Genomic DNA, 13,552 nt, shown 5'->3' on the forward strand with positions numbered 1-13,552 from the left:
CAAAATTTGTTTAAGAGGCTCTAAACTTGTAACTCCTTACTCACATTCTCCATGTACTTTTTTGAAAAAGAGCAAAAAAATTCCTAGCCAGGCACCTAGAAGGTGTAATTGCTAAGACATCAGACTCTAAAGGCAAGAAAAATTTAATACATCTGTGCTAGGCTTTGTTGAAGATTAATACAAGAAAGAGATGTCCAGAAATCTCTTGCCAGCAAAGTGAACATAATCAGTAAAACTCTCCCTCTTACAAATGTGAGATCAAAACAAGTGAGTCTCTCTTTGGCCACATGAATGCATTATTTCCACGTTTTATTTTGATATGGGTTTTCTGATTTCTCTGTGTAGGCTTCATTGACCAAAACCCTCAAAAAGGTATTGTTAACTGTCCAATCAAGTTACTATCTTAATTCTCGTCTGTCAATAATGGCAATTTCTCCACACAATTTTTAGTAAACTGACACACAAATCAAGATCAAATAACGTTAAACTTATTTAGCTGATCTAAAAAGATAACTCATCAGTCCTGCCTTATCTGTTGGACTCTTAGGTGCCTGAACTTAAGTTTCCATAAACAAGTAATTTTCACTCATTTTGGTACCTCACCATAAGCAGTACTTTATTTCATTTATACAGGTTGTTTCAGTTTTTGGTTACTTGCCTAAAACCTTTGCAAAACTGAAAGGCTAAATATTTTAGCTAATCCATTTCATCCACAATCCTCATTCCCTCTTCAAGTACTCTGATGCTGACAAACATGGATAGTTTTAGGTTCTCCACTTTAATCACCTCAGCTTTTACTTCTTCTGAACACCCAGCTTCAGTATTTCATCTTGACCCTTCCTCTTCCAACAGTTTTGATTAAGAGCAGAGTCCTGGCTCAAATCAATAAAAAAATACTCTTTAGGATCAAAGATTCTTACCTTTGGTTTTTTGATCTGTGACCTGCAAATTAAAAGCAAGAATGTAAATACAGTTTTAAGACTCTCAAAACAAACATTGAACAGACTGTGCTAAATCACAACCTTAATTTATTAGCAACAAGATCAGTATTTGTTGCATGAAAATAAGCTGATGAACTACAAGTCTAAGCAGTACTCCTAGTTATATATATGAAGTTTTCAAAAATACTACAGCTCCTATAATATAGACTTTTGTTTGATGCAAAAGTCCCTGGTAGAAAGAGTGATTACTTCACTCATCATGATTTTTAGCATTCACACCCCCCCATCCCAAACATGGACTTCCAAAGCACAAACAAACATGTGCTATAGCACTACAGTTCTTTCAGATTTTGGAGGTAAAGTATTACAGTTAAAGTGTAACAAAAGTGTCCTTCTCTGGGAGTATCCTTACAGCAGACTGTTGGTGCTAGCAATGGAATTCCCACAGGAACCACAGGTGAGAGTAGCAGTATGTCTCTGCCATCTTCCCATTTCAACTTTCCCATGACATCTCTTCCAAGGAGAAATCCTAAACCTTACTGGATTCATTGCCACAATTACAAAACATACCAGCAATACCTATAAAGAACCAGATTTCAAAATCTCTTGAACACAATAAGCTGATTACTGAAGTCAGCCATCATGATGGCCAACATACTCAATATGTGGTTTTGCTGTACTTCTACATTCTTTCAGCATAGCAGATTTCAAGCTACAGTAGAGACAAACATACCACTGGTATATTCTCCGGAATCACGTGTATTGTAGCATGTTTTGAACCTGTCGATCATGAGTTCCACTACACAATAATGGAAAAATGCTAAAGATCATCATGTGTCAGGTTCTATGACACCTATTCTTCAAAGAAATTGCTGAACTAGTCCATAATTCTGGAAAGCACACAGTGACAGTATAGAATAATAAAAGCACAAGTAAAAAAGCAGTTTATTGTTTAAACCAACCAAGCCAGAACTCCTTTGTATGGTAAAGAACGCCTTTGTATGGTAAATAAAAAGACAAACTGCACTGAATTACTATGGCATCATTTACTTTGCATATTGCAGTGTTCATCTTTGCAAAGCGGAACATACACTATAATACAAAATCTTAAGCATTGTAACTTCACAGAATTATGTAATCCAAAAGTCTCCAAGACACTAAAAATGCACCTGTACCAAAACCGTGTCTGTACCAAGCCAGATAGCAATTTTCACTTCACTTATAAAAAATCCCATATGTGTCATATTACATCTTCTTCTGTAACACAGTTAAAAATTCTGTTAAACACCTAACTGACTGTGATGCTACGCTACTAAAGTAAAAGAAAGAGGGGGGAAAAATTATTCATTAATCCAATCCAGTAATGTCGATAGGTTTACTATGGTCAACAGTAAACATGTTAAGCAAATGAGTAACTTGTTTACTTGGAAGAACCTCATTTTACCAAATCTTTAAAGAATTCTACATAACTACAGTTTGCTTTAGGGGAAAAAAAAACAAAATTGCTTCTGCCTGCGCTGCATCTTTCTCCTAGCCAAAATGATCTGTGTTTGTGATTTATCTGCCCCCCCCCCCGTCTAGAATACAAAAGCTGAGAAAATGTGCCACTGTCTCAGATTTACAGCTGTCATCTCTTCTGTGGGTAACTTATAAGCATCTCCACGGCGGCGGCAGCAGCTATAGCGAACGGGAAGGTGGAGTCAGATTCAGCCTTCTGACAAGCTACCAACAGCTCCTGGGACACCAACCACAGGAATTTAGTCTGTGAATTTGCTTGCATAACCTCTGAAGTGATTTTTTTTATTTCTTAAGTTTCAGAAGATCCAGAAACAATAGCTTCATGTTATAGAGACTCTGTCTGAAAAAGATACCCCCAAATCATTACTGCTTATTTGGCGTACACCACCACAATCACTAAGAATGAACATACACATTTATGTTCTTGTCTATTTGGTTGCCTGCTCTGTTATTCCTAGATGTCTCCAAGTATTACTGTTAAGTTTGGTCTCCAGGAGATTTAGTGTTTATCCTTCCCAAGATTTTGGCAAAATATAACGACATGCAATGTACTGAATAACTTAGTAGGTGAGGGACCACACAGGAAAGCTGGCAAATCTCCTTTGTATTCAAATCACCAATTCCTCAGTAAACACTCACAGCATTTATCAAGATGATTGGTACAACCTTTTTAAGTTTCTCTTGTATCACTGAATATGAGCATATAATCTTCAAACCAGTAGTCTTTGTTTACCAGGGTCTGCTCCTACTGGTTCCTACACATACTTTTTGTACTTGAACATTAAACAGCAGCAACACTGAGGCAAAGGGACACTGAAGAAACTTTACTCTGTAGCTACTGATCTTTTGCAGTATTATTGTGTCAACACAATGGCTGGATAAAGACAACAGAAATACACTAGTTTATCCAAACCTAATTTAAACTGCTAAGACTCAAATTCGTGAAAAAGCCAGGTTTAAAAAGACCCTGGATAAGCCAAATTTTAACTGAAATCAGAAACCTACAGAATCTAAACACAGAGTAATGTCTGATCTTTCATAGGGTCTGTTATTACTGAAGCAACTGAAAACCAGAGACTACTGAAAGTAAAGCCTTCTGCTCTCAATTTCACATAATCATTGAGGTTGGAAAGGACAGCCTCTGGAGATAGTCCACAGTTTCCACCCCTGTTCCCCACCTGCCCCCAGGAGCCTTCCCAACTCAAAGCAACGTCATCAAAAACAGATTGCACAGGGCCACATCCAACTCATTTTTGAGCATCTCCAAAGATGGAGGCACCACAACCTCTCTGGGAAACCTGTTCCAGTGGCTGCCCAGTCACATGCACGCACAAAGAAGTCTTTTTATGATTAAGTGGAATTTCCTCTATTTCACTTCGTGCACAGTGCCTTGTGCCTTGTCACTGGGCAACACTGAGAAGAGCCTGCCTCCATCTTCTTTACTCCCTCCCACAAGGTATTTAGATACATAGATTGATAAGATCCCCCGAGCCTTCTCTTCTCCAGGCTGAACAGTCCCAGCCCTCTCAGCCTCTCTTCCTTTGTCAGATACTCCAAGTCCCTTAATCATCTTAGGGGCCTTTTGCTGGACCTGCTCCAGGATGGTTACATCTGTCTTGTACTGGAAAGTCCAGAACTAGACAGAACGGATTTTACCAGTAAGAAGCACAGACAAAGCTGCCAGAAACTCAAGTTCGTAAGTTCACTCCTAGAACAATCTACTATATTTTCAGCAAAATAGAGAGCTTCTAATAAACCGAGTGTTCAAATCCATTTTCTGAGCAAAACCAATTTTCAGTGACTTATCAATTCTCCATGGCTCAAAGTGATAGCACTTTTGCTGAAGTGTATTAGCTACAGAAAAAAAAACCCACCTAAGTGATAGTTAGCAAAAAATAATGGGTACCTTCAGTAGTAAATATTTCATATAAACTTCCTTAAGGACTTACTCTAGAAAACAGTTAGTCAATTTTACTGCACAAGTGGCAAAAGCCTGGCAGCATTTCCATCCCCAAACACCTCAAAACAGCAGGGGTTGCATAGATCAAGAGAGCCCATATTCAAGAACTTAAGCTTAATACTTTTTATCAAAACATTTCTTTTACTTCACCATGACACACTAAGGAGAGGAAATGTCTAAGTTAAACACTTAAGTTCCAGAAAAATGATGCAAAAACCAGTCTTTAATGAAGCACCACTCTAAACAATCAAGTTTTTAAATTCGAATACAGTTTCACATCCTGCCACCCCCAACACTATTTATGTTCCAGCTGGATAAAAGAATTCAAATATCAAAACCTACCTTCTGAGCGGATTCCTTCTTTTTCTTATCCTCTTTCTTCCTTTTCTTGTCTTCCATTAACTGTTCTTCCCTTTCTTGCTCCTTCTCTCTGTCAAAACACGAAAAAAACTGGTATGAGCACAACCAAGTTCTGAAAGAGCCAGATGTACTATATCCCTCTTCCCTTCAAGGAAGGCAGACAAGATACTAGATTCCTCTTATCATCACACTTCATTTGTATTTGAGGGTTTCAGTCTAACTGAGGTAAGAAAAGCACCTTCCCGCTCAGTGTGGCCACAATCACGCCACTTGCTGCATTAAGGAAAATTCCTTTATTCGGATCAGGCAGTACCCTATATATATTAACTACATGCCTGATATTAGAAAATATCTTCAAGACATTCTGGCCAAAATACCCTTTTAATTGGGTTGTGCTTTTATTTAATGAACAGTCTCATGAATCTTTTCAAATGGCAAAAAAAGGGAAGTTGTAATTTAATATAAGATGGTTTGGTCTGATATGAAATTTATCTTCACAAGGGAAAGAGATTATTCTATTGCCTGTAGCTATGTCACTTGTAAGAGACTAGAACTGTCATATCAAATCAAAACCATCATTTATTATACAAATCACTAATTTAATTTCTAGCCTATTGTACCCACCCACAGAATTTCTGTGATGAAACTTGTAATATAAATTACTTTCCAGGGAATCTATTTTTTCCACAAGAACGTTCTTTCAAAAAAGGAAGAAAAATATGTGCAGCTGCTATTGTTGTCAAGCTCTCATCTTGTTGCTATGTTTCGTATCAAATATGAAAGTACCAGAAAATGGTTAATTTACTGCATATATGCTATTGGTTGAGCTGTTTCTATGGTGAATCACATTTTTGTTAACCAGTTCTCTTCATCTCCTTAAAAGTAAATTTAAGGCCAAGTTTTCAGCTTACTTGGAGTAATTTATTTTTACAGGGAAAGATTAAGACAAAGACAATTAATGTAAAAAGATGATCTGACAGATGAGGTGTAGGATCAGAGACCAGAGATGTGTACTGTAAAAATGGGAAACAACTAACCAGTATAACCCATGATCTTTCAGAACAACATTTTATAAAAAACAGAACAGCTTTGTAAACAGAACTGGAGATCATAACAGTACTGAAGTATTTCTTATATTTACGCACAAATCAAAGCTCTTTTTTGACCACAGTTTGAAAAGATTAGAGTTGACTTTGCTGTCACATCATTCAGAATCCTCCCTTCAATGCATTTATATGGTATAGGTAATATTTTTGTTTGCATTTTCACTAGATATTGCCAAGCCAGTGTATGAAGAGATATTTACATAACTAATCAATTCCTACAAAAATATTTTGAGATGTTACGTGTTAACAGCTTCCTAATTGAGGACTTCAAAGAACTCTCTTAAAGAGAAAATGTTCTATGGACAGCAATAAAACGTTTTCCTGGTTTCTTAAAGTTCAGCTCTCCTTCACAGATAGAGAAAATAGGTAAGGACAAAATGAGTCCTTAGTAACAACATCCTGAGGTTATTACCAAATGCAATTCATACATAATGGCAAGTTCAGTCTGCATTTAACACAGTTTGAGGCAAGCATTCCACACCATACCAAACAGTGGCTTTTGCACTCTGTCTGGTATTGCTTAAGCCAGGTCAGGTCTTGATCTTTTCTGTTCTCTATAAAACATCAAAGCACACTTCCCAGCCCCAAACTCTGGCAAGGAAAAGCCCTGCAGATTTTTCAGTTTTAGTAACAGCACAAGACATGAAGCACTGGGGAGGTTAGTATACTTCGCATTGTCTGTCACAGCACTGAGACAAAATTTGCTGTTTTCTTTGAGCCACAGATTGTAAACAATATGAAAAGGCTCTCCAGTGACACCCTCATCTTTCAAAGTTAGTATAAGCTCAAATTATGTTTACTACTTTTGTACTGTCAAGCTACATGAGCCTTTTGGGCTGTAGTACCAGTTACAAGTATACTATTTCAAAAAACTTTGTTGCAGCCGGCAAAAGCTTAAGAGCTGTCTTAAAAGAGCTGCTGAAAAAGGGTAGGATCAAAATACAAAATGACTTCCAGTAATTGCCTGGCACGCAGACAGCATTCTACTTAAAAGCACCTTCCTTAATTTTGTGAGCAGCAGAGGAGGGAATGCAGAAGAATGAGAAAAAGGTCATATTCACAACCAAAGCCGAAGCTATGGCTTACGTAGCGCTAATAATAGGAGGAGCCAATGATAGAAGATCCATAGCCTGAAAGTAATCACCTAGTTATGGTCATCTCTCCTTGTGCTAAGTTCAGGACAGGGAGATCGCTACTGCTGATGCCTTGTTTTCAGACACGTACAGACAAATATCTGTGGTACTAAGGCTGCAGAGAAGCCCTTTGTTTTGCATGATGACCTCCCCTTCTTCTGCTCTTTCAGTAGATATGTGCCTTCAACATTCCATTGGGCATATCATCAACAACTACAATATAGCAATAATTGATACTTAATAATTTAGGCTTCAACTCATGTAAGCACACACCTAAGTTCTACTGAGGTGGAAGGGATCTGTCTGAACAATTGGGCTGCATCACATGTACAAGACGGTACAGATCCTGACAAAGCATACCCGACACCTCACAAACATGTAGGAAGTGTAAAGTTATAATCTCAAACAAAGCAAGAATCGATGATATAGACATGCTAACAACGTACCATGATGTTGAAAGTTCACTGAATTGGGGGGGGGAAATAGCTTATTGCCATTTTGGGTGTCACATTTGTCATCTTCCCACTTTGAATCTTTGATGCATTTCACTAATATCTGAAGTTCTATCATCAATCCCTTTTCAGTTGTACGTAAGCAGCTTGTTAAATGCAAATTTAATTTGCAGTGTTAAATGTTCTGATAAATTTAACAAACAAAGCTTTCAAGTACCTCAACCAATTCATTCAGAAGACAATGCTGCCTATTAACCTCTCTCATTAGCTAAGAGAGAACTCTTCCTGGCCTGGTGAAGGAAACTGAGGGGTCTACCACGTACATTCCAGCAACCAGCTGCTTACATTGAAAAAAGCAACATGGGGAGAAAATCCATCAACTCCAAACGAGTGAATTTAGAGTAATACAATGGGGTGTGGTTCCGGTTTTTGTTACCAGCACATAGTAATGGGAACACGGACACACCACAACCCTGAAGAGGAAGTCTGCTAAACAGCAATCAGCAGCCAGCTTTTTACTCTAGCTTTCTTCAAGAAAGGATGTGTTGATCTTAAAAATATGACCTAATTGCACTTTAATATTTCCCACAAAAATCTCAAAATCAACATTATTGAAAAGTATTTTAAAAGCATATTACAGACTTTAATTCCAAATATTTAAAGTAAGGCATATTAACAGCTTACAAATAAAGGGAAACTGTAGGTTGTAACCCAAAATTTTATTTGTAACAACCCAAAACCAAACCAAACAAACCCAGCAGCTATGACACAGTACACTCAATACCTTTTATGTAAGTTCTTATAACAACCTTTCTGGCTAAGACAAAAGGAATCATTTCAGAGAAAAGAAGGTTTTTCAGCTACTTAACTAGAGAAGTAACAGAAAATACTTGTGAAATCCCAGTTATTAAAATAGATATCCATTTTAGGAAAAAGGAAAAAATAGTTTTTCAAGAAATGTGCTCTCCTCCAAAACAATTTGCCAATTTTGGAAAATGTTAAATTCCTACAAAATCCTAATATTCACTTTTCCAGAAAATTCTATTTTAAAAAGACTTATTCTTGCAACATACGGGCTTGAGGCATGGGTAGAGGACAGAAGCTGTCTTCAAAGTTCTTGCTATCACAAACCGTGAAATGATGACGTACTATATACTGCATACTATCTGCCGGCAACACGCTTTGATGGGTAGAGATAAAGCGACACACAGAGTATTAGCCTATACAAAACCCTCACAACTCCATAAAGTCACCCTCAAACTAAAATTGCACAAAAAAAAATAAGTAAAATGTAATGAAAATTCCTAGAAACTCAGGAGTGGCACTTTAGTGTATGCAACTCCCAGTTCCTTCCACAGGGATATAGGACAACAGCGTAACTGTGTTTGGAAGTTCCTCATATGGAAAGATGCGGACTAGATACCAGCACTCTGAGTCATCTTCCCTCCTCTTGACCTCACACTTTACCGACTGTCAGTACAGTTAACTTGATTCAGCTATGCTATAACACAACACAGGAGTGACAGTGAACTTCTATAGGTGCATCCTGTTCTCTACATTGTAATAAGCACAGGATGATTTACAAATCTGCTTCCGAACTGTGAGCCAACTTCTGTATCTTCCATAATACGAGGGATTCCAAAACTACACTTGTAGGATCAGCAGCACTTTAACAGAACAAGCTTTTACCTGTGTAACTACAAGGTCACATTAACAACTGTTAAATTTTCCCTGAAGGCTTTAGCTATAACTAGCCAGAGCTAAAGGCTATCACCTTATGTGAGAGAATGATTTGCCTCTAAGTCTCACTTAGAGGCAACACTTGAGCTAATAACGCTTTCTTACAGACAGGCCTCTAGTGATCCAAAGTATCAGACCACAAATGTATTTCTAATCATTTAGAAATAGACAAAAAGATGCAAAACTTGAGGGACTAAACCAGAAATTTATTCTACAGTAAGGTATCCAATTTTGGTCAAGACTTGAAGCAAGAAGAATTTCCAGTGCACTCTAACTACAAGCATCTAGCTTCTCAGCATTTCTGAAAGTTTCCTCAGTATCATAAATCTTTGATAAGTTATACAGCCTGGATACTGGTGTGTTAGATGCATTGCAAAACACCTTTATAACAAGCTCAAGGCCAAGTACACTTCCAAGGCAAAAGCTCCTCTCAATCTATACAGGAACAAAATCTCTTAGAAAAAAGCAAGCTGTCTTCAACAGTGCTATTTCAGGAACAGATTGCTGCTGCCACCACTGGAGAAGTAGGTTTAATTTCCTTCCACTTTATTCCTCTTCTTCAACCTCTGTCCCTGACCCTCCCTTGCTTGAGCCTTCTCTGGAACTCAGCTGACTGCATGGCAAGCAAATTCAACTTACAAAAACTCACCTGGACCATTCCCCCATTCTGTAAATGGGATTAGCTTAGAGTATTATCAGATGAACACCAGAAGTAGCACACACAAGCAGCAAGGAATCTTCTCCTTTCAAAGGAACATGTTAAATTGGTTGCATTTGAATGAAACTGCACCTTATTGTATTGCAACACAGCACCCAGTTAAAACTCTATAAATTGTGTCATAGAAAGATCTACTAGTAAAAGTGAGTGTATTTCCTTTTGAAACCAATTCCTACGTTATTCTAATACACTACGGAGAATGTTTCCTCTGGACCGTATTTAGCATCTTTATCCCACATTCTGCATATGTGACCCTAGCATTGTCACCTGCATCTGTGCAATTCTCCTAACTGAAACAGGCTTTATTGGTACAATCCTCTAGCATAAAGGTATTTATATACAAATACATTAAAAAGTATAAGCTGATTATAACTAAGGGTCATGAGCAATGAAGAAAAAGCATACTAAAGAGTCCCAAATTGGTTCCTGCACCTCTAGGTGCAAGCTTTTCTCGCTGCAGCAAAGAATACTAGCCATCTACTGCTTCAAATGTTCAAGGTGGATGAAAGCTTTTAAATCATATCTGGAAGCTGGATGTCAGAGACTGAAAATGAAGCAAAATTAAACGCATTGCTGCTGGAGTATAGAAATCTTTGCAGTTTTACTTCTACTTTCATTTAACATATCCCACTTAAAAGACATGCTCCATCATTTCACCAACAAGAAGAACATGGCATGTCCAAACATACAAGCATGCTCCAGTACATTTAAATAGAACAAATAGAAGCAAGACATAACACAGCATGGGACAAATCCCACGGTGGACAGACCCTAAATTCCTAAAGGTAAAATTACTTCTACTAGACTAAGCCACGTAAAGAGTTATGGTCTTGCTGACCAAAAGATTCAAAATGGGATTAATTTTACAGAAAGTTGTTAAAATGCACATCACCACAGCCACCTTTCTTGTAAAGCAATGCTTGCATGCACACACTAGACAGATGTAAATCATGCCAAAGCTGGTTAAATAGGAGATAGCCATTTAGAAAGTCAGTCTTTAGGCTGAACTGACAAAAATAGAATACGAAATTATTTTAGGCCAAATGAATTCTGATGTTTATAAGGAAAAAAACTGATCCTTCAGAATAGCAGCCCTGAAGATCCACAATATAAAAATTTCAAGGAGAAAAAAAAAGAAAATTACTTGTTTCATTGAAATAGGATTTAAGTTTACAGCATCACTGAATAACCGCAATATTGAAGGGATAAACTATGCAGTTTAAAATCAACCAGTTAGCAAAAGGATGATTGTCCCACACTTTTTGAATGAAAGTGAAATCAAGATATCAGAACTCAGCCCCTCAGTAGAGTATGAAATTAAGACTTTTGCATTTTTAACATATACGTACATAGTATAACACATGTAAGTAACAAAAGTGTGTAATACCACACCTCCACACCCCCCAGGGCAAGCTGTGGATTTTATACACACACAATATACACTTTGCCATGTATTAAATGGAAAGACTTTAGAAAGCGTGGTTTTCGAAGTGCTCTGTAAAGTAGTGCTTTCAAAAGGCAAAAGATTATTGCTCATCAAGGAGTTACGAGTTAGCTGCTTTTTTATTCTCTTTGGCTGAAAACCAAAACAGCGTCACAGCAAGAAGTTTGCTTACTTTAAATAGCATATCTGGAACAACTGATATGACTTTATCGCAGCAAAACATCAGTAATTTCAAGTTGCTGTAGAAAATAACCAACTTTAAACATCAGCATGCTGACTTTGCTAAAAGTACATTTTTATAAAGAAAGACTCCTTACAGACTGCTATTAGACTTGTTAATAGAGTAAGATTAATTCTTTGTGGAATATTTTCTATGTTTATATATACATATATATAGATATGCATAATGATTTACATAATATAAAGAAAACAACTCTGACCATAAAGGGCTGATTACTTTAAAGAACTGGACAGTGTAAGCCCTACAATGCAACAACAAATGCTCATAAATAAGTAGGTTTGTTCTCAACACTTCAGTAACTGGTTTGGGGGTGAGGGGTGGGAACCAATTTCAGTTTGAAGAGTCTCCTGTTAATAAGAAAACCTTGGATTGTGTAAAATAAAAACTGTAATGTTTTTAATATTCCATATTTCTTGCTTGCACTCCTTCTATAGATTTACTCTTTCCAGCTGTATCACTCATCTACGTTAAAATAATTACTTCCAGGTAAGATCTAAAGTTCCCAAGTGTTAGTCATAGTTGATAAAAATAAACTATGACTATTTAAGGAAATGGACAGCTGTAGCTAAAGTTCCAGAACATAAGAATTGAGTGAGTTTTCTCCCATACTTCAGTCTTCAAATGCTTCAGAGCTCTTACAGATCAGTAATTACTATTTCATAGCATGTGCACTCATGCATACCAAAGACACAGATAAAGTGTGTTTAGAGTATTGTGAAGTGTGGTAAAAATAGTCTAAGAATGCTAAAACATTCAGTTAAAAATCTGCCTGTAATTAAGATGTCCAGTAATGTTATATCAGAACATTCATTAGGCAAGACACAGTTCTATTCAGGACTTCAAGGTTTTACATGATTATCAAATAACTTTATTTTCCTCTAGAAACTACTCACACATGTAGAAAGCTCCATTATCTACAACTGTTTACCAAGAAAAAATATCTTTGTGGTTCTGAGACCCAGAAAAAATACATAGAGAAACGAATGCATAACAAAATACTGGACAGTAAATGGCTAACTGCTACCACAATAAAATCTCAGTAAAGAGCATGTCTCTGCTACAGGCTTAGAGAGAAACAAGTCAGTTTTTTTGACAAGGGAAGAGCTGGTAATCCTCAAGTACAGTTGAGATCTGTTCCACCATAAATAATCTAACATGGTAATACATACTCTTTCAAACCCTAATTCTCGCTAAAGCCATAATGTCAGCAGATAAGAAGAAAGACTACCTGACAAAACAATTTCTCTGTATCTTCCATTAAGCCCTTTTATTTCTGGAATTACAGGGTGGGGGGAGAGTATCAAAGCTCTGCACAGCTGACCCCTCTGAGGGGGCTGCTGCTGAACATTCCTTTGCACGGGAGACACTTCTTTTCACCACACCATCCAAAAAACGAACATTTTACCTACCTCACTATGCATATAGAAATACTTTGCCACACAACATGGGTTTTGAAATGAATGCAGGCTATCTGGGAAAACTGCCAGATGTCAGTTAAAGTTAAAATGCTTATTAGTCTGCAAGTGCAGTATATACAAGTATTTGCCAGTATTGCTTTGTATTAAAAGATTAAGACATGTAAACTCTACCAGTTTTATAATCTTGAATGGTTTGCATGTCAGGACAAAAAAATGCTTTTATTTGAAAACTAACAGAAAAAAGTTACACAGAACCTTTTCCCTAAACAGTCCTTTCCAGTTTGGTTTTTAAATTATTTTTTATTTTTATTTTTTAAACCAATTCATCTTTTGGAACTAAGTGACACTTTCTGCACTAGATACATGATACTCTTACTGGTTTCACCATCAGATTCACAAATAATTCTGACTGAATGGACCTCTGGAAGTCATCTGGAATCTGGTCTAACCCCACATTCAAAGCAGAGCCATCATCAATCAGGTTGCTCAGGACCTAGTCACATTCTGAGTATCTCTAAGGA

At 37.1% G+C, this 13,552-nt stretch overlaps 1 protein-coding gene across 26 annotated transcripts in view; it reads right to left on the reverse strand.

Annotated features, from left to right (window-relative positions):
- Positions 1-13,552, reverse strand: part of TNRC6B (trinucleotide repeat containing adaptor 6B) — a 146,421-nt gene that overhangs the window by 54,375 nt on the left and 78,494 nt on the right. For 23 of the 26 annotated variants that reach the window (XM_054807909.1, XM_054807846.1, XM_054807773.1 and 20 more), the window contains 2 exons: positions 4,762-4,849; positions 921-942 (listed from right to left, as the gene is read on the reverse strand). In XM_054807909.1, coding sequence (XP_054663884.1) covers positions 921-942; positions 4,762-4,849 — 110 coding nt within the window. Of the gene's footprint in view, positions 1-920; positions 943-4,761; positions 4,850-7,029; positions 7,046-7,464; positions 7,485-13,022; positions 13,157-13,552 lie in introns of those variants that run through there. The other 3 variants (XM_054807928.1, XM_054807854.1, XM_054807810.1) reach the window with 3 other exon arrangements.

The sequence above is a fragment of the Grus americana genome, chromosome 1, assembly GCF_028858705.1.
Source record: "Grus americana isolate bGruAme1 chromosome 1, bGruAme1.mat, whole genome shotgun sequence".
Lineage (NCBI taxonomy): Eukaryota > Metazoa > Chordata > Aves > Gruiformes > Gruidae > Grus > Grus americana.